A 27,370-nucleotide genomic window follows, 5' to 3' on the forward strand; every position below is an offset into this window, starting at 1 on the left:
TGTTGCTAGGGGGGTCGTTGTCACCTCTTTCAAAGGACGTGCTAGTATAGAGATACAGGTTTCAGTGTGTTGTTCATGCACAACGTGGTCCATTTTAGTCAAGCTTAGTAGTTATATTGGTGGCACAATGGCAGAGAAGCCCGCCGCGGTGGGAAATAGACTTGGTAAATGTATGCTGCACAACTGGGTGGAAGAGGTGAGTTTACTTTTAACCTTAACTTTAGTAACTGAGAAGCTAGCCTGGCTAATGTTAGTTAGCCGTCAAACGGTGTGCTAGTTAAAGTGTAAGCTAACCGTGTTTAAACACACCTCACTGTATCACTTTTAAGTTTAATACGTCATAAAATATGTCATATTACTGGTATGCCTTGTTATGAGATTTCATAACGTTAGACACTTTTTATGGTAGAGTAGCCTTGTTTTAGCACGAAAAACCCACGTTTCCTTACGTTATGAGTTCCAGTGAGCTATTTCAGTTAGCCTGCATGAAAGTCAGTCATGATAATGGCCTTATGGTAATGAACACATTGCCGTAATTTAATATATATGATATATGATTTCCATAACAAGTACTTTTACTTGTTGTACTTTAAATATATTTTGATGCTTATACCTTTCTACTTTTAAGCTATACATTTACTTGAACATATGGTATAGTACTTTTTCCATCACTGTTCCTTGTTGTGTGTCTTTGTCAAAATGGCTTTAAGACTTTTCTGCTAGCTGCCTTACCTTAAAAACCTAAAAGAAATAATTGCTTTCTAAGCTAACACATGCTTATAAAAGGTAAATAAATGTTGATTTCCCCCCCATCTAAACCCTCCCTTTGTCCATTTATACAGAGGGCCACGGAGGATGTTGACACTCAGGAAACGAGGACACAAATCCAAAAACATGGACACAAAGGGATCATCACAATGGACCAGGAGTCTCAAATGGAGAGTGTCACCACGCTGAGAGCGAATTTCACTCCTCCCAAAGGTCCTGGGGTGAGGCTGCGGGGTACGTGTCTTTCACTAACAGTACCAAAATACCATTATAACTCATGAATAGGCTAGGCATGTGTTTTCAGAAGTGTTGAAAAGATTTGATTTAGGTCTTATCGAAAATGGGTCTGTGAACAAAAGGGCTTTCTCAGAGTGACTGCAGGGGAGCAGCCAAATATTGCTGGATAATGTCTTGAATTCTCTTTTGAATAAACATGTCTGAAAAGACATATAGTATAGTGTTACTTTATCCATGAATTTTTGCGCAATCAGATGAGCTAGGTTACCTATGCTTAATCACTCTGCGACATATTATAAACACGACTGCTTTATAGTTGGCTACAGCTACATTGTTTTGTATTGTATTTCAATAGCTAAGTATTGTTTACCATAAAACCGTATTTGTATACATGCCACTGAAGGTTGCCCTCTATGTTATTAACCGCATGGTGTAATATGCACATTTTTACACATTGACATACATGCAGTATCAGAATTCTGCATAATTATGTATCCTTTCCCCCCCCCCCCTTTCCTCTAGTTTTAGATTTTTGTTCCCTCTGTTCAGTAAATGTTTTTCAGATGATTTGCCCATTAATCTTTCTTTTTTATATTTCCATGGTCTAGGCATCAGAGGCGAGCTTTTGGAAAAACATATCGCCCAGAGGATAAGGTAAGTCAAGTATGAAGCAAGTCTTGATCTTAAAGAAAGTCTTACTGGAAGTGGTTTGTTTATGGGAACGGAGAACACTGCCTGACCATGTCCTGAGCGCAACACGCAGGAGAAAGTGATGTAATATTTACACGTCTGGCCTTTTTTCACTGTTCAATCACAGCTGTAATACCTTTTAAATCAGATTTATGATGTTATTTTACACGAAGGTCAGTCATCCTTATGGTGTTCATTGCGTTGATCCCCACAGATGAGTTTATAACCGTCCCGCACGAGTTAACAGCTCGTAAAGACTACAAAGCTTCATGTCGAAAAGCAGACAGTGTCTCATCATTGAGTCTTAAGCCTTTCACTTTAAACATTATAAGACCACAACCGCATGACTCCAGTTTGAGTATCACAGTGCTCCTTCTAACAATGCATAAAACTGAGGCTGATATCTTCGTATTTCTACAGAGAGAAGGTTAATGCTGAAAGGAACAAACCAAGTCCCAAAACTGACTTCTGCTCCACAACTCAGAGGGATTTCTGTGTACAGGGATTTGTGCCTCTTAACCCTGGAACAACACAAGTAAGTGTGTATACTGTATATACTCTGTGTGTATTGCAGGTTCACTGCAGTGATGAGATCAAGTATCATGTACTTTCATAAACAATGTATTTAGAGCCTAACCTTAATGTTAGGACTGTTGTTAAAAGAACAGCCCAGTATGTTTCCCCAATTTTATACTTGTTTGGTAGATTTGCATCAGCATTATTTATTTTACCAGCCAATCGAATAAAGAGGATGCCTGATTATGATGAATTAATGACGTATTATTAAACGATGCCATTAGAGTCCAGATTCAGTAGTATGATCATTTGGGGCGGAAACAGGCCGCTGACTGTGTAAAGGTTTTGGAATGATTAGTTGATTAATCCAAAGATCTTTAACGGCAGACATTTTGACTTGCAGGAAAAGCACATGTGTTACGAATGACTATAATGCCCCACGATAATCTAGCAGAACACATGGAATCACCCGCAAGAAGAAACACTCCATAGTGAAGTGATGTTTGTTGTGCGCTTGCCCACAAGATAACCCTCCTCCCCTCTCCTAATACACTGCTATCTGCACTGGTTAGATTGTACGTATGCCTAGCTATAATCATCATTACTTTGTTCCATAAACTATGACCCAAGTGTTGTTTTATTTGTGTCATTCTCTGACTGTTCTGAAAACATACCATTCAGTTATTTCCCACCATTTTGTTATCAACATGATTTATTACAAAAGGGAAACTGATGGCAAAAACAACAGAATATCAACACGGCAACATAAAGAGGCTATTCAAAGCAGGAGACGTCTGGGAAGAGAATACAAATACATATAAAATGGTGCAGATCACAAGTACATTATTGTACATTATTTTCCTCGACAGCCGTCTCTGCTTTTCAGTTCTTCACAGATATAAACATCACGATGTCCTTAAAGAAGTTATGTCTCGCCTGTAAAGGATTGAGGGGGTTACTTTAAGACGGCTGTTATTGCAGACGTAAAACATGAACAACATTTTCTGTGGTGCTTGTGATTAAAACACTCCTTTGTTGCCTTTTTCCAGGTTCATGATTACAAATCTGACCAGGCCATCACATTTTGGAGTGAAAACTGCCAGCGGATACAGGTGTGTGAGATTATTCCAACTGTTTGTTTGCTGTGACCAATGGAGCCACCTAGGTTTGCCCCTCCGCGTTAAGGGCTAGCTGACAGCCGATTGCTTCCTAAATCCCAGCCTTTGGGAGACTCCACCCCCCCTGTATATTAAATACATTCATGTATTACGGGCCAAAAGTAATAGATTATCTCAAAGTATTTGTTCTCCCTGATGCTGACCACTGTGCTTAAAGGTAGGGTAGGTAAGAACGGAGAAACCAGCTCGAGTGCGCTAGAATTTGAAAGTACACAACCGGAAAAAATCTGCCCCTTCCTTCAGACTTCCTTACAGAGCCCCTCCTCCAACACACACGAACGCGCACATGACCAATGAGAGCATGAGATAAGTTTGTGCACGAGATGGAAGGCTGACAGGCAGGCAGGCCATTCAGTATCATTTATAGTTATAATTGGTCGTGCTTTTTACAGCGCCACGGCTTCCACAGAGCACATTTTTTTATGGATTTTTTGTCAAAGCACTTCAGATATTCATTGCTATCGGGATGTTAAGAGCATTCCATGGAATATAACAAAAAGTGTATCTCGAGCCGGTTTCTCAAACGTACCTACCCCACCTTTAAGAGCATTCCATGGAATATAACAAAAAGTGTTTCTGAAGTGAATTACCTACCCCACCTTTAATGTCCGATCATGTTTTCTGTTTTCCCCCTTATTTCTTTAAATAACCTACAGTCCCTAATGTGGGCAGAGATTGCAACAACAGCTGTTCTCAGAAGACCCGCACACATGCACCAATGTTGAGAGGAGGATGATTATACACTCTGCATTCAAAGCTCCCATTGTTCCCTCTGTGAAGTGTCCTCCTTTGTGATGTTTTGTCAGTTTCTTCTGTCTGACACAGCGAGTACAGAAGCATTGATGGATGATGGCATTGACATTTTTCGTGTTTCTTTCGTTTGTGTCCCAGGGTGCCACTGCCGTACCGTCCGTGAAAGCACCTTTCAGGAGGTCGGCCCTGTTCAGCACCCCCATCAGCCAGCGACTGGATGAAATGGAGCTCCCGTCTGATGACTGAGACCGTATGTCAGACTATCACACTACATGACTTCATTAGCACTTTATATTAAATCATTACCCACTGTAAAGGTTGTTGTTATGCTTAACAGCGAGGACATCTCTTGTTGTTTCATGTCATGCTCAATCTGAAATCAGGCACAAGGTTTATAGTACCGGAGGCGCAGAATTCAGCATTTCATCTCTGAATATCCGCTCTACATAAAGACGGTTATTAAAAAAGGAGTTGTATAGTTTCAGTGCGTCGATCCCAACAGATAAGCTTATTGCCGTCCAAGCCAGGCAAACAGCTCATAAAGAATACAACAAATCATTTCTTTGTGGAGAAAGCAGACTGTCTCATCATTGAGCCATTCACTAAAATCCATAACATTATAAGAACACAACCATAGGTGGGATGTATGTATCTAAGCTTAGCTAAGCGTTTTGTTAAACATCATATGGGGTTTGCTGCCTGTTTTTTCTGTGTGTCTACCAAATGAGTGCTTATGTTAGCTTAACACAAACCATGAACTACCTAATAGTTAATATTAGAGTTTAAATAAATGTATTACAAAATGTCAAGTCCCTCACTCGCCCTCTGGCTGTTTTCTGTTCAGGTCATTGTAACTACAGGGTGTCACTCTGGGCTCTGGGTTAATTCACACAAACAAACAGTACATTTCACAAAATGACCAATCAATGGAGAGAATAATCATCAGAATCATCAATAATGAAAACAATCATTAGTTTATTGTACATACTGAGCTCCAGCTACAACATTACAATTCTTCTTTACATGAGTGCAACCTTAAATATCTGCTCTCCATCAGTGTTGGGACTAACGCGTCACTGTAACGCAACTACCTTTTGCGGTAACTAATAACGTTACTCGTTACCTATTCCAATTCAGTAACGCCGTTATAGTTACTGTGATTGAAATGGGTGCGTTACTGCGTGACATTATGTGATCCAACTGAACCGAATCTCCCTGGGATGTAATTTACAGGCGAACACAGCGATACCCGAGGTAACATTTCAGGGTAAGCCAATCAGAGACAGAGTTGGGCGGGTCTTGTCTTATGGGGAAAATACACACACACACACACACGCACGCACGCGCACACACACACACACACACACACACACACACACACACACACACACACACACACACACACACACACACACACACACACACACACACACACACACACACACACACACACACACACACACACACACACACACACACACACACACACACACACACACACACACACACACACACACACACACAATGGTAGATGCAAGTATCAGCGAGAGCAGCAGCGCATTTACAACTTGGAGATATAACCACTGCTAACGCGTTAGTCCCAACACTGACTACAAGTGCACTAATTAGAACTTGATTGTTGAGGCTACAATAAAGATGCCTGTCAAAATGTCTAAACATATCTTTTGTGTTCCACTACATTTCATAATGATAATTGCTACAATGATGGGGAGTTGTCTTTTCTCTTACGGTGCCACAGAACAACACAAACACTTGTATTTGTATTGTTATTCTTTTTAAAGTAAAGTAACTTGTTACTAGTTACTTTTATAATTTAGTAACTAATAAAGTAACTAGTTACTTTTTTGAGAGCAGTAACTATAACTATTACTAGTTACTTTTTAAAAGTAACTCGCCCAACACTGCTCTCCATACAGTATACTATGTACTGATTGTTATTAAAAAGGGTCAGTGTACACCTACAGTAGATGACGTTCAGCGTGCAACTAGTTTGGAGAAGCAGGCAGCAGGTAAATGTATTTTATCTAAGAAAAATCAATATCGGTTTAAGTGTTCAAGAGACACGCTGCTTCAATCAGTTAATTAGTGTTCCTGTGTGACTTTGTTGTTTCATAAGTCACTGATGCCATACATTTCAACATTGATTTCTAGATTTGCCATATTTTAGCTGGCTAAAATACTGTTCCCTAAAACTATGCTAAGTGCCTCATACAACCCTACTTCAAAACATCTGAACTTTCCCTTTGAACCTGCGACACATCTGTCTATCTCTGAACTAAATCATATAACAGTTGGGTTTGCTGAGAAACATTTGCCTGCGTGTTGGCTTCCTAAAAATAATTATTTACTGAATCTGAATCACTGACCCAAAGCATTACCAGTGACACAGAGCAGACTGCAGCCAATCAACAACAACTGGAACGATGAACTGAGCAGCCTCATCCTAATTCCCCTTTCTGGACCGGATCATCCTGATGTTTACTGCTGCTCTACTCTGATATATCATGTCTTTTTTTCCTCTCTGCATTTCACGTTGTTAAAGTTTGCTGCTGTCACTTCTGGAAATATTTACCACATTATTACATGTACGTGTCAACATTATAACAACAATGTCATGGAGTGGAAACAGATTGGATTAGTCGATTAAAGTGGGTTTCATTTACATGGAATGTTGCTGAGCGTAATTATGATGTGTATGAAAGTAGGACCTGTCACCATTAGAGCATCGACCTCAGCAGCTGTTAACAGATTTAGAAGTGCGTGCAAGAATTACAAGTTGCATCACACACACTGCTACTTACGCATTAGTTTTTATAAACAACACTATCTCGATACAAAAACACTTGATATGATATGGAGTATAGCAACATAGAGATGCTGTTTGACTATTGGTGTATATTGGAGTTGCAGTGAACCAATTATGATGATTTCACTTTAACGATATCACCGAACTTGAAAGATTCACATTAAGTGAATTCTCTAAAAGTTGGAGTCTGCAATTATAAAAAAACGAAATGTTGATATTTAAAGTCAACGCTCAAACAGATTCCCACCTCCTGTCAGAGCCCCTCACGCCCAAAGCCTTTCTTTATAAACCTCCACGCCGTCTTTCCCCCGCTGATGCAGTGCTGTGTGGCTCATACTGCTGTACCCAATAGTTTGAAGCTTCAAGTTCATATTATAAATAACTTGCTATATAATGCTCCAGCTTCCACCTTCTCTCTGTCACTCACATTCGCTATCTCTCTCGCACGCACGCACACACACACAGCACCCTTTGGGGGTGTACTACAAAGCCAGATCAGAGGGTTAGCAAAGTATGTTTGACCTAAAGAGTTTTTCTATATAACGAACGCGGCTCTCTTTTAACCTGGCTAGATTGCCATGGCAACTTATACTGCAGAAAAAACCGTGTCTGCATCACGTGACGTTCCCTACTGTATATGAGTTGCATCACATTTCTTTTTTTTTAGTGCAGCAACCTATATCAGTCACGTTGTAAATCTGAGGTAGGCAATATGATAGACCTACATGGTGCTTTCTGGTTGTGTGTATTTAAGTGAACATTTTCAGTGTAAGGTTTAAATGTGCGGCATCAAGCTTACCAGCTGTGTGACGCACATTTGTCAATTCAGAAGTAACCGGAGTCACACCTCACATTGAGTGTTGAATAAATATAGTACTAATTTAAACATTACGTACATGTACATACCACATTTTATTTTTTAACTCCAGCAACAGGTCCATCAAATCATCTTTTAATGATTTTGTCTCCGTTAATGTCAGAGACAGCTTTTTTGATAAAAAAAACGCAGACTCCATTTAAGTACTAGGACAGAACATTTCACAAGTAACTCTATATGGCTCATTTTACAAGATGCAAACACATGTAAACATGGTAAATGTTTTTGAAGGTCACCTACTATGCAAAATTCCCTTCTCCATGTCTCTTCTACATCAACATGTGTCCCCTCTTCTCCATGTCTCCTCTACATCAACATGTGTCCCTCTTCTCCATGTCTCTTCTACATCAACATGTGTCCCCTCTTCTTCATGTCTCTTCTACATCAACATGTGTCCCCTCTTCTTCATGTCTCTTCGACATCAACATGTGTCCCCTCTTCCTCATGTCTCTTCTACATCAACATGTGTCTCCTCTTCTTCATGTCTCTTCTATATCAACATGTGTCCCCTCTTCTTCATGTCTCTTCTACATCAACATGTGTCCCCTCTTCTTCATGTCTCTTCTACATCAACATGTGTCCCCTCTTCTTCATGTCTCTTCTACATCAACATGAGTCCCCTCTTCTTCATGTCTCTTCTACATCAACATGTGTACCCTCTTCTTCATGTCTCTTCTACATCAACATGTGTCCCCTCTTCTTCATGTCTCTTCGACATCAACATGTGTCCCCTCTTCTTCATGTCTCTTCTACATCAACATGTGTCCCCTCTTCTTCATGTCTCTTCGACATCAACATGTGTCCCCTCTTCTTCATGTCTCTTCTACATCAACATGTGTCCCCTCTTCTTCATGTCTCTTCTTCATCAACACGTGTCCCCTCTTCCTCATGTCTCTTCTACATCAACATGTGTCTCCTCTTCTTCATGTCTCTTCTACATCAACATGTGTCCCCTCTTCTTCATGTCTCTTCGACATCAACATGTGTCCCCTCTTCTTCATGTCTCTTCTACATCAACATGTGTCCCCTCTTCTTCATGTCTCTTCGACATCAACATGTGTCCCCTCTTCCTCATGTCTCTTCTACATCAACATGTGTCTCCTCTTCCTCATGTCTCTTCTACATCAACATGTGTCTCCTCTTCTTCATGTCTCTTCTATATCAACATGTGTCCCCTCTTCTTCATGTCTCTTCTACATCAACATGTGTCCCCTCTTCTTCATGTCTCTTCTACATCAACATGTGTCCCCTCTTCTTCATGTCTCTTCTACATCAACATGAGTCCCCTCTTCTTCATGTCTCTTCTACATCAACATGTGTACCCTCTTCTTCATGTCTCTTCTACATCAACATGTGTCCCCTCTTCTTCATGTCTCTTCGACATCAACATGTGTCCCCTCTTCTTCATGTCTCTTCTACATCAACATGTGTCCCCTCTTCTTCATGTCTCTTCTTCATCAACACGTGTCCCCTCTTCCTCATGTCTCTTCTACATCAACATGTCTCCTCTTCTTCATGTCTCTTCTACATCAACATGTGTCCCCTCTTCTTCATGTCTCTTCGACATCAACATGTGTCCCCTCTTCTTCATGTCTCTTCTACATCAACATGTGTCCCCTCTTCTTCATGTCTCTTCGACATCAACATGTGTCCCCTCTTCCTCATGTCTCTTCTTCATCAACATGTGTCCCCTCTTCTTCATGTCTCTTCTACATCAACATGTGTCCCCTCTTCTTCATGTCTCTTCTACATCAACATGTGTACCCTCTTCTTCATGTCTCTTCTACATCAACATGTGTCCCCTCTTCTTCATGTCTCTTCGACATCAACATGTGTCCCCTCTTCTTCATGTCTCTTCGACATCAACATCTGTCCCCTCTTTTTCATGTCTCTTCTACATCAACATGTGTCCCCTCTTCTTCATGTCTCTTCGACATCAACATGTGTCCCCTCTTCTTCATGTCTCTTCTACATCAACATGTGTCCCCTCTTCTTCATGTCTCTTCTACATCAACATGTGTCCCCTCTTCTTCATGTCTCTTCTTCATCAACATGTGTCCCCTCTTCTTCATGTCTCTTCTTCATCAACACGTGTCCCCTCTTCTTCATGTCTCTTCTACATCAACACGTGTCCCCTCTTCTTCATGTCTCTTCTACATCAACATGTGTCCCCTCGTCTCCATGTCTCTTCTACATCAACATGTGTTCCATCTTCTTCATCTCTCTTCTACATCAACATGTGTCCCCTCTGTGGAAAGAGATTCTGAAAGTTTCAGGAAAAAAGATTCCCTCTCTTTTTGTCCTGATCCATTTCTATAAAAACCTGTCTGAAAATGAGCTGATCAGATTTCATGATGTCATAACGATTTGTTGTCTTGTGTAACCATTAGCCAATCAGCAACCAAGGTAACCCCCCCCCCCCCTTATCACCTGAATCTCCTCCTAGAGCACCATTGTGTTCTTTTTAACCAAATGTCTCTCAGAGGGACGTGGGGAGGGGCTCCTTATTTTCATCTGAAGTAACAGACAGAGAATCAGCACTTTTGAAACAGGGCTGAAACAGAGAGGATTATGGGTAATGCTGCAATGATCTGTTTGGTGTTTGGAGCCAAACACTTCAGAGACATGTTTTGTATATATCTGAGAGCTGTAATATATTGATGAAAAACAGTATAATAGGGACCTTTTAATATTATGTTTTCTACTTTTTAGTTTGAGTGACTTTTTTGAATTGATGGGTTTTCCCTCCCCCTTCTGTCCTCCCTCCTTCTCACTACTCACCTGCATAATCAGCAATCAGCACACCTGCACGCCAATCAAGGCAGCTCCTTCTCTACTTAACTCTGCTCCAACAGCCAGTGACTGATTTACACATTGTCTCAGTTCAGTCAGGCAAACTTGTGTCAAAGCATTTCACTTTTTGATTAAACGCTTATAGTACAGTTATATTTGTCAGAAGGAAAGTGCTGCTAAACACGACGTAAACCCCGTCAGCCCTGCAAAGAAGAAAGCATGCTTAGCTAATGGACCACACATGGATTGTCAGCGAATAAGCAAAGGCAGCGTTTCAGTCCAAAATAGCTAGTTAAACGGTGACTGCCCTCGCATGTAAGCATTATACGAACTAAAATGACCTCATATAACCTTGCTTAAAAAAATCCAAACTATCTCTTAAAACCTGCTACGCATCGATTGCAAAAAACTATTCTATGTCATGCTAAACATAATTCAGGTCCTGTTGTTGAAAGTTAGATTTTTCTTCAAGGCGACAGTACATGGAAGGACGCTGAATATCTGGACTGATGTCCCTGTTTCTGTTTCTTCACACTGCCTCTGCCTGACCAAGCTTTGCATTCTCCATTCATCTTTTTTCCATCATTCCTTTGTGGCCCTGGCAACCTCTAATTATTGCAATCGAACGATGCCAAGCAACAAAAAGCCACACTTTCGTCCCACACATTGTAAATATCTTCGCTATTGTCCTTGAAGAAAACAACAAGAAATCCTCTGGATCAGTGAGCAGCACAGACAGCGCTCCTCTCCACCTCTACACAGACCTGCACATGTGAAACACATCGTTAGTGTGGTACAGATTCACATGTGTTCTGTCACTAGAGGACAAGCACTGCCGACCCTCTCTGTTCTTTCAGCACGGATTAGGAGGCGGTAGCTATGGCGACAAGTCATTTTAGCTGATATTTATGTAGGATTCTTCTCCAAACATTTCTTTATATTCTGATGATATAGAACAAACATTTGCTTCTTAAAGACAAGGCTTGGCTTAAAATGTAATGTAGCAAATGTCACCTTTGATTTTAGTTGTGTATCTATGTTGTTTATATCTTGGCTAAAAGAAATTGCTATGAATTTTTTTTTATTATATTGGGGGGGGGGGGGGGGACAAACACAGGTGTGGTGCTTAATAAAAGCATGAGAAACTGGTAATATAAATCTGAGGGTTTCTACTTCATTAAAACATGTTTTCCGACACTAAACTAAAGCATCAGCAAAGCAGCTGTCACAGAGAGCTGTTGTGTTCACTCTCCGTATAATGTGTGCTACACAAGGCATACATATTTTCTCTACTGCTATCATCCTGTGATCCTTATCTGTTCCTACTGAGGTGACCCTGTCCCCTCTCTCCCACCCCTGTGCAACTTCAAGAAACTGTCTTCGCACATGCTTCAGCAAAAAGCCTTTCTTCCATATTTACCACATCTGTGCTGCCACATCGAGGTGGTTATATTTGCTAACTGATGTTCAAAACATGTATCTTGTTCCAGTTCCTTAGCTTTCTTTGCATGTTGGTAAAAACCTGTGCTGGTATTACAGGAGGAAGTTGGGGTCAAACCTGACAACGTGATAATTTTTTGTTTCCTGATTAATCGCTAGCTTTAAAAGCCCTAATTATCATTATTATCGGATAGGGTAATAACTTCATAATTAACTACGTCTGAAAGCAGAAGTCTAGAGCAAATAATGGCAAGTCTCTTCAGTGAGAATGTCACAAAATGATTTAAAAAGAAAAGCCAAATTCTGGAAAAACAAAAAAAGAAGTGACATTTTGAAATAAAAACTAACTTTAAAAGAAAAAAAATGTAATTCTGAGAACAAAGTCACATTTGAGATGCATTGTGGGACATGTAGTTCATGGGCAACGTGCTTCTGTAAAGTAGCATGTAACCGTATAATAAACATATTATATTCTTTGCAAGCTCTTGTGGGGCCACATAAAATGAAGTCGCGGGCCGGATTTGGCCCCCGGGCCTTGAGTTTGACAAACGATTGTTAAAGGATTCAGCTGTTCTTTGCAGTACGCCTGCGAGTCTTTGAACTTCAAGGTCCTCTGCTGTAAGAAGGGTAGAAAAGAACACATGAAGAGATGACAGATGACACTGGTCAGTTGTGAGGAGGGTCAGCGGGTCAGCAGCAGGTCCAGCAGAGACCTTCACTCGCTCATTGTGGCTGCAGCAGGCGGTGTGTCACTGAGCGGTAATTACAGCCGTGCAGGAGGGGAGGATGTTCTCCCGCAGAGATAAAAACTCACACACGGCCACACACAGCGCCCATGCCCCCGTTTCACAACCGATAATGAGCAGCTAATGAGCGGGGATGTCATTACAGCAAACACGCCTGCAGCTGCCTGCCACCAACATGTCCACACTTCTTCCCAGATATGTACACATTCTTGCACGCAGTCAGGCTGCACATGTTTATCTGTAATATTACTATGGCAGCCTTTCGAAATGTAAAGTGACAATGCTAATGCTAATGCTAATCAGATTTGATAAAAAGGGCAGAGCTTGGAAAATAAAAATAGACAATAAATTATTTAGGTTCATTTCAGCAGACATTCCCTTAAAGGTTACAGCGAGAAGACTAGACTTCTCAATGTGCAAATCTTAGCGGTACATCCAATATTGTGTGTGTGTGTGTGTGTGTGTGTGTGTGTGTGTGTGTGTGTGTGTGTGTGTGTGTGTGTATGTGTGTGTGTGTGTGTGTGTGTGTGTGTGTGTGTGTGTGTGTGTGTGTGTGTGTGTGTGTGTGTGTGTGTGTGTGTGTGTGTGTGTTGAAGACGGGGGACGGACAGCACGAGGTCATTTATAAATGTTATCTGGGTTAAACTTGGATGGAAACATCAGACGAGAACTGTCAGGAGAACGCGGCCCAGATACATCCAGAGAGCTCACATTATGAAATGTAACGTGAGTGCATTACAGAACAGACTCGTCTCTGCCGTTACACTCTTTATGGATGTACACGTCAATAGCTGACCACACACTGAAAGACAAAAGGATAAAAATACCGCCTGATCCATGAATGGAAAAAAGAGTGTTTACTCAGTTTATTGAACAAAATATCTTACAGTATCTTGGATATACATATATACATATTATCTTGTACTGTGTAACACGGTTTATGAACCCCTGCAGTGACATCAATGGCAAAAGCTGTGCCTCCAAACTTCTATGTAAATATTAATACATCATTGACTTCCAAACACATTATACAAATCTTAATATAGAAAGCACAAAAAATAAGAATGTATCAGTGAAAAGTACACACTTTCCAGACATAAAGGTTCTTCTTTTACAATACTTTTTTCTTCTTTTTTGCAGTTACAGTTTGCAGGTAGTGAATATACCTGGAATTCCCTCTGGTTTTGTCGTTTGGTGTCGTTCTGATTTCCTCTGCACGGAAACAACCAATAAGGACTTATTCTAGAACAAATAAAGAAGTGGCTCGCTCGGCCACCGGAGCTCCTGCTGTCGTCTCCGCCACGTTATCAGCAGGCCTCTCAGACAACATACATATCAGTCTTCTCCCCTTGAAGCCAATACGTTCTCATTTTGCCTTTGCCCTGAAAAACACAGAAATCAATAGGTTCATCGATGGAGATGGTGGACGTGGGGGTGATATCCTATTAGGCTGCCCTGTGTTTAACGGTGACCCTGATGGGTACAGCAGCTCAGCTTACACCTCCACCTTTCCCCAGCATATGAAGCATTCGTGCATAATCAGAGAATTAGACACATCTTTACACTTGCCATTTTAAAATGCTTAAAGCCTATAACTGTTATAATCGTGTTAATCTCAATAGACTTGCCAATGCGGAGGAGCCTAAACCTGCATTCTTTCCTATATCCAGCAGGGGGCAACTGGTTGCAAAGAGAAGTCCAGTTTTGTAGAAGTCTATGAGAAAAAGACTGGACTTCTAACTTAAAGTATCAGCTCAGAAAACACTTTACTAATGACGACATGGTCACAACTGCTAGATCAGTGTCTATTAATTATGTTTCTTTGTAAATATTGGTCCCTGTTAGACAATAAAGCAACGTCTCATTTGTTAGAACTTTTGTTATGCGAGCACAGACTCTGTCATTGAAAAGAAAGCAAAGTTCTTACCTTCATTTCTACATCTCCTCGTAACTGGAGATCAAAGTATCCAAACTCATCCAGCACTTCTTTGGTGGCCGAGGATAAGTGGATCTTTAAGGCTGCAGAACACAACGAGAGCACATCAAACACTGAGCATTGTACACTGTGAAGGACGGCTGAAAACGGTATTGTCATCACCACCTGAGACGAGCAGATACATTCAGTCCTGTCAAATATCTGAAATGCTAACGGCGATGAAAATCGGTATTGTTTTGTCCAATTAATGCACACAACGCTGAGATGTCAGACGCAGCCGGTGGAGCTTCAGGCTGCACACTTTATCGCTGGCTAAGGCGCCCTTAGCTGTAATGCTATCAATTATTTACCAGAGGAGGCACAATACAGGAAGTGGCTCGGTAGTTAATCAATACGTCCGATGATTCACTCGCAAACTATCCAACCACAGCTCCATAACACTGGCTCCTGTCACTGCAGTGTGTCTTATACTCAGCTTCGAAACAATATGTGTACTGAGGAATGGTTCTTTCCAACTAAAGGATAAAAGAACAAATGTCAGTTAAGTTCAACAGAAATATAGATTCAATCAGATTATGCTCTCTTTAGATTTACTGCTCAAACAAATTGCTTATTTACTGTTTATCTGGATCCCCACAAACTGTTTCCTTGGCAACAACCATTCAAGCACTCTTCCTGTGGTCCATATTAGAAAAATACAGTATAATAAATAGATATATACTTAGTTTGATAAAGAAGTAAATGAGCCACACAGTTGCACTGGGTTGCATGTTTCTCCATTACCATTAACCCACACACACACACACACACACACACACACACACACACACACACACACACACACACACACACACACACACACACACACACACACACACACACACACACACACACACACACACACACACACACACACACACACACACACACACACACACACACACACACACACACACACACACACACACACACACACACACACACACACACACACACACACACACACCAACCTGCAGCTATAAATACTCACAATAACATCAAATGTGTATTCATCCACAGCTGAAAATAGTCCCCAACAAAAGCAATGTTTTGTGCCCAGATGTTCTAGGAAATGACTGAGCATTGTAAAATATGAGACTCCATACTTGCGCATAGGGGCTTTTAGTATGAGTTCAGTTTAAGCCTAACCCTGGGAGAAAAATATCTCACATCTTAAGGTGCCCTCATCTAAATATAGCCGACAATCACAGATGTGTCATCAATTCAGATAAGGCAAAACCTACGAGAAGAAATACAACCTTATAGGGTAAAAGAGGGACATAAATAACAAAGAATTACCAGACAGGACCCTTCTACCAGAACACAGTAGTAGAATTGCAATATGGCGAAACTGGATAACAAATATATTTAATAAACAGCCGAGTGAAAGTCCTTGAAAACACTGAAAAACAACTCAGAGAAAACACTGTAACATAAATGGGTGTACACTATGTTCAGAATCCAGATCGGTTATACAAAATAGAATAAAAAATAGAACAACAAAAAGCAGAGACAGTGATACTGACCTTCTCCGTTGGACTCCATTCGAGATGCCGTGTTGACAGTATCTCCAAACAAACAGTATCTGGGCATTTTCAAACCGACCACTCCGGCACAAACTGGCCCTAAAAGCACAAGGAACGTAAAGTCAGACATCAACATATTAACAATATCTAGCTGTCCTCATCACACAAATGGAAAGGTTGAATTATTAACTCGGATAATGCCAGCCTACGCACGCTGGTCCATTCCTGTTTCATGTGGAGTGTCTCATTAATTCAAACTATGCGCCCATTAGCTGATGACACAGTCTAAATATTGTGACTGCGGCCTCTTGTAAGTGACATCGGACTAAATGCCGCAGACGGGTCAAGATAAAACATCCGGAGTGTTTACTGTATGTCCGGAGGTGGGACGTTACAAATCACAACCGCCCTGCACTTGATATACACACTGCCGCCAGTTTACGAGATACACCTCGCTAAAACTAACACATCCACCCTGCAGTAAATACATCCTGCTTTAATGATTGTTCAGATGTTGAGAGTTTAGTCAAGAGGACAACAGGCTTTATTGAAAGGAGGCAGATACCAATGTGTACCATACATTTTAACAAGCAATCTTATCTAGTTGTGGAACGCATTATTGCCACTTTACACATACCGTAATTACAGTTTATCTTAGTCAACATCTTCTTTGTTTTGAAAGCTGTGCAAACATTGCGATACAACACAAGAGGAGATAAAGCAATGTGTCTGTGTGTCCCATGTTGGGAGAATTATCTCTCACTTTCTTTGGCGGGAAAAATGTGTTTCAATTTTCAATCAGCCCATTCTTGTTTTTGGAAGGAATGGACAACAATAACTGTTCAAATCTGCTTACTCACTGTAGTGCTCCCCATTATATGTTTCATTTGTGTCCACTTGACTGTCTCCTCCATGATTTCCTGTTTGTGTTTTTATCTTGTTCTGTTGCCTATTAGCTTTTATTTTATTTATTTTTAATTTAGTTATTTTTTTTATTTTTTATTTTTAAATCGTACGGTGTACTTGGGTGTCATGAAAGGCGCCTACAAATAAAATGTATTATTATTATTATTATTATTATTATTAATTATGTTCCAATAATAACAATATTTTAATAACAAATTCAAAAAGGTCTGGTGTTAGGGTTACTTTTTACTTCCACTCTACACTAGATTTTTGAAGCAAGTATTGTACTTTTTACTCATTCATTTTACATTTTAAATTACTTTATAAATTCCGATTATTTGCTAATACAAATGTAAATCAACTAACGGATAAACATTGTAATTTTATATTTTGACCTGTAACTTAGAAAAGATCTAAATACCTTTTTTACCACTGTGGCAATAAAACAATCTATACCAATGGAAAAAAGCAGAAAATAGTTGTTGGGTTTGAGTCATCAGTGCTTCGCTCAAGGACACCTCAGCAGGATGAGCGTCAGCCATTATGAGAGGTCAAACCTGAGAGCGTCCATGCGACCTCGGTGCAGATGTGCCCAGCTGCTCTGACTCACCTGTGTGTATTCCTATCCTGAGACTCAGCTGGTCGTTGGGTCTGTGCCGGATCTTGAACGTTTTGACCTCCTCTAACAGCGCCAGCGACATCCCAGCGATCTCTCTGGCGTGCAGCTTCCCATTCCGCACCGGCAGCCCGGACACCACCATGTAGGCGTCGCCGATCGTCTCCACCTGAGCGACCGATGAAAAGGGATAGAGCGTTAAAAAAAAAAAAAAGGTAATCGCAGGATTCCAAAAAGCACGTCTTATTTTTATTTATTCGTTTATTTGGCAGGGACATTGCACATTAATGAACACTTACAACATTAAATGTGCCAAATGTAAATATGCCGGATTTAGCTTTGAGCTACTTTCCATCCGCAGTCCCTCACATAAAACATTAAGACAATTACAAACATAGCAGTACAAATACATAAAATGCAAGAAAAGTGCAAAAGTAAGAGTAGAATACCCAAGTATTTATGACGTGGCAATACAGCATAGCAGCATCGATAAGACGTCTAAGACTTCATGCTACTGTTCAATATTTAAATATACAAGAACAGAATGTAACAATGTACAGTAAAATGAAATGAAATAATCACTAATAAACCTTATTTAATTTAATCTTACTGAACAATATTACATTTGACATTCTGTTCTTGTATACAATTCTATTTACGTGTAAATAGTCTATTTTTTAATTTGTTTTATTGTTTATGTCTTATTTAACTCTGTTGCTTTGTGGGAGGAGCTCGGGACAGAAGAATTGCATTGCCATCTACACTGTAGCTTATGTGCATGTGACATCAAAACCAGATTGGAAACAAAGACTCCATCGTTGTCGTTCTCATCCTGACTTACCTTGTATACGTCGAAGTTATCGATGATGGCGTCAAAACAGGTGTACAGATCATTGAGCAATGTGACAACCTGGATATAGAGAAAGAAGAGATTATAAACATACAACGAGATAAAAACTGAAAGTCTTTTTTTTTAAAGCCGGTAAAACTGACAGGGTTTTGACTTTACACGATAGATGTTAAACAAAGACTGTAAATCCAACATTTGACTCTTTCTTTGGGTTGAAGGCGGGCACATTGGGAGGCCGGGGTGTCTGCACCACATACTCTCTGCCTGTCTGCTGAGGCTCACTGACAAACACATTTACAGGATCATAAATCCCGTCCACTGAGGGAATAGTACTCACACAATCCATATTAAATCGACCAAATTGTGTGTTCTAATAGTTGTAATGTAGCAGAGATGTCAGAGGTTGGCTGGCAAGATTATTACTTAGTTTTCATCTTTGAAAATGTTGTCTGAACTTTAAAAAAAAATCTAATTTAGTTGCTATCTACTAAACAGCAACACAATATAAGCTCTTCTGTTTAAAGCACTGAAGTAAAAGCTGCATTAAAACTGCCCATCGTTTTCTAGAAAGTTCATACAATGTCTTTGTTAATTGTTATGTTTTAAAGGATAGGAATATGCTTGATTACAAACATTTCCCAAATTGGGATTAATAAAGTACATTCTATCTTATCTTATCTTAACAATATACTCCTTACAAAGTGCTTTATTTCCAACAGAATATAGTGTTTTCTCTACCATAAACACTCAAATATATTTTGATATTTGAAATCAACCCATTCTCCTAGTTAGATGCGGGATAAACGTAATCACGATTTAAACATACAATTGGATATAAAGGAACTCTGTAAACTTCATTTTTCTCAATTACATTTTAGTAACACATTTAGAGGTGACGATAAAGACTTCAATTATCTTGGACATTTTTGATTAGCTTTCTTGACAGTCCTTGAACAATGCTTGAATTAAAAGCTTTAAAATCCCAGGTTACGTTGGCATTCATTTCCCGTGAATGACATTTGTCCCGTTCAAACAGAAAGTCGTTTTGTATGCTGTTTATATCTGATCAGAATTCACTTTCCAGGGAGCTTTAATAAAGAACTACTTTGAGCATTGTCTCGTAATTATATCTACCTTTAGTAGACCTTGAGTTGTGCATCATGCACAGCTTCATGGTCCAGGGTTAATAACACTTAAGTGTTGCATAATACTGACGAGCTCTGGATGCAGGTTAGAACATTACTTGCTACTTGTTACGCTTGTATCCAAAGTGACTTACATACTCAATCCTGTGGGCAATCCCCACAGGAGCAATTTGGGGTGAAGTGCCAGGGACACAACGACATGCTGACTGCAGTTACACCTCAGCAGCTTATGGATAATGCTAATTATCTCCATAATGCCTGTTACGGTGGAAGGCCACTACAATGACAGGTCAACAAAAGGTGAACTATTTGATTGACAGTGGGAGGAAGGGCTGAATCTCTCATGGGGGAGGTGAAGACGTTAGGCAGCTGCACACACTGTGGGGTGCTCCACAAAGGGCTGGGTAATGGATGTATAACACAAGTGCGATGATGTACTAGTACAACTGTGACTTCCATTGATTTTCTGATATTTTGTTCGACTTTTATCAGAGACAATTGAGTCATTCTGTATTGTTTACAGGATTGATAAAGAAGTACATACATGTAGCGTGCATTCAGTTGACTTGTGAAACCAAAGGGAGCCGCTTGTTTACAGTTATATACTTGTATAGTCACTATATCTCTGGATCATATGTAACTGGATGGGATATTGTGTTGTACTGTATGAATATCTGGTCAAAGACTTGGTTTTAGATTGAAAAGGAACCTTCGAAGGTGATCTGAAGGTGTCGATCTGAAGGTGTCAGATTGTCCTTCAACACGCCCTCTTCCTGGATGCAACATGTTGATAATGTTTCATCTGGAGAAACCTCCCTTTGATATTCAGAGAGAGATATGTGATGACACGAAGTGACTCAACTCTGCGTCAACACCTCTAACATTTAACGGTACTATTTTGAGTTGCAGCCCACTGTGGGAACTGTGAGACACACTGTAGGTAGAGACTTGCTACTGGAGAGCGCTTTCATGTATGAACAGAGAAAGACAACTCACCGGCTGTGATCACGAACTGGGATTTCTTTTTACAAGCTTTTAGACTTTCTTGTTGAGAAAAGACAGAACACATACAAAGGCACGAGGACGGTTTGATGGCTTAGGGCCTTTGTAGATAAAGAAGGTACTAATAATGGAGCAGGGGAGGAACATTTCCAAAATGAAAGGGAAATAACTCTGGAAAATAGCTTATATTGTAGTGTTTTCAAATCACAAATATTTCCTTATTGCTAAATCTGAGTGAAAAGTCTAATTGGATTTGGTTATCCACTTGAGATTTAAAGGTTGATGTTAATGTTATGCTTTTCACCAGTAAATGTACCACTTTAATCTTGAGAATATACAGGTTTTTTTCTTGTAGATTGTCAGATTTTTAAATCCCAGGAACGTTGTTTTTTTTTATCTTGAAACTTCTATATATTTTTCTCTGAATATTAGTCCCTTCCCCCTGCAATGTCTTTTTACCTCCAATTGCCCCATTACAAAGCTGTAGAAACAGTGAGCTACAGATGGGTATTTATTCACTGGAGGGTTGCCGTGACCGGGTTGCTGTGTACCTCTAGAGGCGTGCTCTCTGCAGACATGGACGTGAAGCCCACAATGTCGCTGAAGTAAATGGTGACGCTGTCGAAGGCTTCTGCCTGAACCGTCTCCCCTCGTTTCAGCTGCTCCGCTACTGAACTGTGAAGAGAGAGAGACATGAGGGCAACATACTCCCAGTGGAATCATGAAGAAGCAAGGGGCAGTTAATGATCAGAGGAGAATATCAAATAATGATGGATGTTTAGTTGACACCACAGATTGTCTCTAAATTAAATAACACCAATTGTGGAAAACATCACGTCAGGGTTGATTTTTGAGCTAATTTTATTAATTAATTTTCTCGTTAATTTGCATCAAGTTACAGTTTTCTGAGCCAGAGCAAGGCCTGCAAAATGTTAATTATTTTTGCTGTTCATTGACTTTCTCACACGAAACAACAAGAGTTATTTTCAACTAAAGTTATATAAAAAATGTACATGTTAAACTGAAAAGAAAAGAAATAGACAGCAATCAATTAGAAAACTTGCCATCAAAACAAAATGTCAAAGAGCAATGTCAGATCAAAAGTAAACAAAGATAATAATCAAATGTAATACACATAATATAAAATAACGATAACACCCTTAAATATGTTAATTGTAGTAAAATAGTCGGGCTCTATTGGGAATTAACCTGGTGTTTATGTGTGTATTGATTAAAGAAAACACAGTAACCAATTTATTTTTGTAATATGTTTGTAATTTCTTTCATTTAGTTTACCACTTAATTCATGAATGTAACATTTTCGGGGAAAAAATATGCAATTAAGCTCATGAGACGCAGCTGAGACATGAACATGCGTATAGCTAATTTAGAAGTGAGAACAGCAAGTACAAAAAAAAGACTCTTCTGATGCAATTGCTTCCTCGACACGAGTGCCGTGAGAAACAATATCCACCTTTTCTCCCAGCCTGCTCTCTGAATGCCTGGTTGGTCGTTAACGGAGTGACTCTTTTTCAGCGCGCACGGAGGATAAATGGGTGAGACAAGAATGGATTTGCTGCTGTGGTGTTATCTCAACGCCTAAACGCACTATCATGTCTGCTCCTCTGTCCCCCTTAATGAGCACTTTGCCTGTCAGCTCTCTGCGAACCCTTTCATCTTCGCACCAGGGGGAAGTCTGTGCCTGTGGTGTTGGGAGGGATTCTGAGTCTTTAATTAAAACACAGATTTAACACAGTTGACTTTGCGCTCTGGTGACAATCTGCCTATTTCCTGGATTCAAGTTAATTGGAGTTGTTAAGCTCTTGGAAGGAAGGACAAAAGTATGAATGTGGTTGTTCTTACTGTGGTAAAATTTGATAGAGGAGGTTTTCCGCTTTCCTTTTCTCCTCCAGGTAGGCTTGTGTTCGCTCCTCCACCAGGTTCTCCAGGTTGTTGGCGTACTGCTCCATCCTGGACAGCAGGTTGTTAAGAATACTGGTGCTGCCCTCCCTGCGGAAAACACAAACACACACACACACACACACACACACACACACACACACACACACACACACACACACACACACACACACACACACACACACACACACACACACACACACACACACACACACACACACACACACACACACACACACACACACACACACACACACACACACACACACAGGACAGTTAGGTGATTAGATGCAAAAACTCTCAGTCTCTGAAGAGCTGTGTTGTCTTTTCCCAAACTGCTGCTAAAACTGGCTGTTCATTTTTTGGCCTTTCTGGTCTTTTTGGTAGCAAGTGGTTTTGCCATGACTCCAAACATATCATAAGTGACAGTTGGAGAGTACCTGCGATAAGCAAAGGTTGTGGAATAGTTGCTTTATTTTAGACACGTGGTCTAAGATCCTGATTTGGTTTGAAATAAGTTCATTTGTAATCAGGTTACATACGACATTTTTACAATACAGCTCTAGCAATCAGATCTGAGTGAAATGTAAACACCATTTGGATTACAAATGTAGATGGATTAAGAGAAACAATAAATAAAAACAATCCTGTTGTTGCCTTAATTGTCAAAAGAGTCCAGGTCCGAGTATTGACCCCTGTGGAACTCCTTATCTGCACTTTTAAAATGATGAATTATCTAAATATGCTGTCCAACTGAAGCTATCAGCACACTGAGAGGTGAGAACAGATCCAGTCAGTAAGATAGCGTTATTAATATAAAAACAATAAATGATCCAGATCTGTGGAACTGAATGGCTATTACAGTGATTACATTTATCAAGCAATGCAGATCCAACAATTTGGAGAATACAAACTGGATAAAAACACATTTGAGGCAGTGCAGGCTGACATATCCCCAACGTGTACTCCCCTGTGTGCTAAAGTCCAGCAACTCCAGATCCCACATTTCCCATAATGCTACCAGCAGCATGTTTTGATTGAACCTTCCCTGCCGGTAAATGCCCAGCTTGTAACACAGCTTTCTGTTAAAACATTTTAGTCTCCTGGCCCAAGCTGAGACAACAGTGATGACATCATCAGGATTATTTTCTAGACAAATCTCCTTCAGACCCACGGAAACTGTTTCCCAAGATGAGCAGATACAAGCATCACGAGTAAATTAAATCTATAGGTGTAAAAGTGAGGGAGTTCGGAGGTTCGATGGCAGTGTGGATAACTGAGGTTAAAATCGAAGACACAGAGTTTTCTGTTGCTGTCTGTACTCCAACATGGCCACCTGTGACCATTGGCAACCACTTTCAAAACAACAAACTCTCTTTCTGGCCAGTACCTTAAATGCACCAAAAATGCATAGTACTGTTCAAGCAATAAGATATTTATTTGTAACTCTGTGTACAGTATCTCTCATATATAAGGCCAGGAAAAGGCTAGTCACTGTGACCTTTTTACCTGTGCTGGACTATGGTGATCTGGTCTATATGAATGCACCTGCCCATTGCCTGGTCAAGTTAGATGCTGCGTATCACAGCGCACTGAGATTTGTGACAAACTGTAAAGCATTAACCCATCACTGTACCCTGTATGCAAGGGCTGGTTTGCCTTCACTAACTGTACAGAGGCTCAGTCACTGGTACATTTTTATATACAAAGCCATGTTAGGGAAACTTCCATCTTATATCTGCTCCCTGATCTCACGGAGAATTGTAAGTGGCTACTGCCTGAGATCGAATGCTGTGGTTTTATTAAATGTGCCAACTGCTAGGACTGTCTTAGGGAGGTCAGCTTTTAGATGCGCAGCTCCTCTGTCTTGGAATAGTCTGCAAATTAAATGGAAACTGAACAATCTGGTGCCACTAAATGTTTTTAAAGCTCGGTTGGATGCTACTCAATCGGAAGCTATTGGTACCTGTTCATGTGGATGATTATGTAAATGATGCTGTATGATGTCCTTTTGTTGTTCTATTTATGTTTTTATGTTTCATGTGGAACTACTTGAGCAGGTCTCCCTTGAAAAAGAGATCAATGATCTCAATGGGATTTATCTGTATAAATAAAGGTTTGAAATGAAATGAAAAAACATACATAAAAAGTCTCTATTTACATCTCTACTGCTGGCATGGTAGCATTTAAAAGTCACGTTATAATTATATAATCCATGTATTGTATAATGTTTGTGTCTCAAGGGATTTTTGCATTCATATGCTTACGCAGACGCACGCACGCACGCACACACACACACACACACACACACACACACACACACACACACACACACACACACACACACACACACACACACACACACACACACACACACACACACACACACACACACACACACACACACACACACACACACACACACACACACACACACACACACACACACACACACACACACACACACACACACACACACATTGACTCAGACGGAGCAAGAAGGTGAGTCATCCACAGTGCCGTGGCGGCTAAAAGCATCAATGCCTGGCCCCCTGCCATGTTTGTTGTGGGTCACGGAGCCTACACACACCCACATGTAGTTTAAGTTTAAAGGACAACACATCAGAGGGAGACATGAAAGACGATGATGAGAACAAATGCAACACAAAGGCCACGCAGTGTTTACCGCACCGCCAATAACAGACATCCATATTTTCCTTCCATTCATCCAAACTCATAGTACCGGCGAAAACTAAGAAATGTCGGTTTTATATATAGTATATGCTTATTTTCGAGTGAGTCAGGGATAAAAGTTTGACCATTGTCATTGGAGTGTTGTGGTAAGTTCAGCCATGGAAACTTTGGGATGTTAGCCTTTGCAGACCATTAACATGCACAAAAACCTATAAAACAAACTACAGTTATTAGAAAACCAGAAGGATTATGCTTTTTTAGAGCCTCTTATTCTATGAAGTCGGAGGATTCTTTATATCCTTTTAGGAGCCAGTAACAATTTATTTCCTCGCATATTCTCTAAAGGAATTGTTATGTAACTGTAAATTAAACGGAAGGCTAATGGACAGGTAGTTGTAATTTGGTTATGGTTTTAGGATAATGGACACAGTTTACAGTTGTTCCATTTGATTCATTATAATGTATTGCTTCTGTAACTGAGCAAGGCTTTTAGTCGGCACGGCAGGTCACATAAAACATGTACGAATGCAGGCGCCATTGCATTAAGGTTCATGCATAATGTATTATGGTTTTTATTATTTTATTATCTTAATTTCAAAAGTCATTTTGCAATATTTGACTTTGAAGTTTTAAATAGTTTTGTTTTGTCTTTGGTGTAACACTGTGTGTCTTCCCAGGATAATAACGTCTATTATCTTAGCATGTGATTGTGAAATGAGTTTACAGGCAAGTACATATATCAAGAAATATAAAAAAAGACCAATAAATAGTTTTCAATAATCTACTATCCTTTTTATATGTAAATAAAGCAGATATTTTATAATAATGGTGGTCTGACTTTGGACCATGTTTTCCTTACAAGTTCATACAAAATGACTTTTCTTTCCATGAAACCTACATTATTAGAAAAAGATTGACTGATTTACATGTAATTTGTTAGACACTTTTATCCAAAGGGACTTATAATAATCATTTTTATTTTTATAGCGCCTTTCAAGAGACCCAAGGACAATCCCCACAGGAGCAATTTGGGGTGAAGTGTCTTGCCGAGGGACACAACGACATGCTGACTGCAGTGGGACTCAGACTTGCTACCCCCTGATTCGAAGTCCAGCACACTATCCACTGAGCCACAGCCGCTATAACTATTGAACACGTTGTGCAATTGCTACTAAAATACATTAGATTTCCACACATGAAATCTGAGTGATCCAGTAAAATGTGATTTCACCAGGAGAGCCTGATTAAATCATATTTAAAAAAAGAATCAGAATGTTTTTGGTTTTATTACCAAGTAGGTTTACACATACTAAGAATTTGCTTTAGTATATGTGGTGGTGCATACAAAGACACAGAAGAAATAAGAGAGAATAATACGTAGCAAAACAAAATAGAAATAGGACTGTTATGACAGCTATTTAAAATATATATTTTAAAACTATAACAATAGTTCATACGACTTAGTTATTCGTGCAAAGCTGTAATTTCCAGGATTTCATTTTTTATAGCATCATGGCTGTCATCACACAGATCTGGATCCAGGTGCTGATTAAAAGCTACAGTGTAAAAACATGTACTACTATTGATAAAACAAATGCAGAACACTGCGGGTCTTGGCAGAGGGAAGTGTTCTCTGAGTGCTTTCTTGTTTACAAAGAGGCTTAACATTCAGGAAGTTTAAATCTCTGCACTGATGTCTGAGACTTTTAAAAGAAACATAATTATGATACGTAAAAGCAACATTTTAAAAGCCCCACCCTGAAAGATAGAATCCCAAGGGTTCCCTCGACAAAAAGCAACAAGATGTTTCCTTTACTGACGTAGGCTATATCATGTCGTAGCACAAAACGTAACAAATCTCTTCAGGTTTTGTTAACCGCAAGTTCAAAAAACCAATGATTTAGATGAGGG

At 39.9% G+C, this 27,370-nt stretch overlaps 2 protein-coding genes across 3 annotated transcripts in view; one reads left to right on the forward strand and one right to left on the reverse strand.

The window, feature by feature from the left end:
• spag8 (sperm associated antigen 8) lies at positions 1-26,545 on the forward strand. Of its 2 annotated transcripts, XM_071204948.1 has the most exons (7): positions 1-196; positions 843-1,002; positions 1,614-1,659; positions 2,116-2,230; positions 3,261-3,323; positions 4,281-4,392; positions 26,447-26,545. In XM_071204948.1, the coding sequence occupies exons 1-6, from the start codon at positions 128-130 to the stop codon at positions 4,386-4,388; spliced, it is 561 nt and encodes a 186-aa protein (XP_071061049.1). In that variant the 5' UTR covers positions 1-127; the 3' UTR covers positions 4,389-4,392; positions 26,447-26,545. The 2 variants fall into 2 exon arrangements, with proteins under 2 accessions (XP_071061049.1, XP_033952201.1); XM_034096310.2 differs by lacking the exon at positions 26,447-26,545 and having other exon boundaries at positions 4,281-4,458.
• The window catches only part of npr2 (natriuretic peptide receptor 2), a 71,031-nt gene continuing 57,326 nt past the window's right edge, over positions 13,666-27,370 (reverse strand). The window contains exons 16-22 of the mRNA XM_034096166.1: positions 22,709-22,855; positions 21,397-21,520; positions 18,690-18,758; positions 17,843-18,017; positions 16,327-16,425; positions 14,753-14,844; positions 13,666-14,207 (exon numbers count right to left, since the gene is read on the reverse strand). Coding sequence (XP_033952057.1) covers positions 14,145-14,207; positions 14,753-14,844; positions 16,327-16,425; positions 17,843-18,017; positions 18,690-18,758; positions 21,397-21,520; positions 22,709-22,855 — 769 coding nt within the window. The 3' untranslated portion in view covers positions 13,666-14,144. The remainder of the gene's footprint in view (positions 14,208-14,752; positions 14,845-16,326; positions 16,426-17,842; positions 18,018-18,689; positions 18,759-21,396; positions 21,521-22,708; positions 22,856-27,370) is intronic.

Source organism: Pseudochaenichthys georgianus, chromosome 12, assembly GCF_902827115.2.
Source record: "Pseudochaenichthys georgianus chromosome 12, fPseGeo1.2, whole genome shotgun sequence".
Taxonomy (NCBI): domain Eukaryota; kingdom Metazoa; phylum Chordata; class Actinopteri; order Perciformes; family Channichthyidae; genus Pseudochaenichthys; species Pseudochaenichthys georgianus.

Bases quoted from the DNA above. Each gene is read 5' to 3' on its own strand.
- spag8 (XM_071204948.1), top strand. From the start codon at position 128: ATGGCAGAGAAGCCCGCCGCGGTGGGAAATAGACTTGGTAAATGTATG. The intron at 1,003-1,613 runs GTACGTGTCTTT...TCCATGGTCTAG, and splicing joins TCCTGGGGTGAGGCTGCGGG to GCATCAGAGGCGAGCTTTTG. The intron at 1,660-2,115 runs GTAAGTCAAGTA...GTATTTCTACAG, and splicing joins CATATCGCCCAGAGGATAAG to AGAGAAGGTTAATGCTGAAA.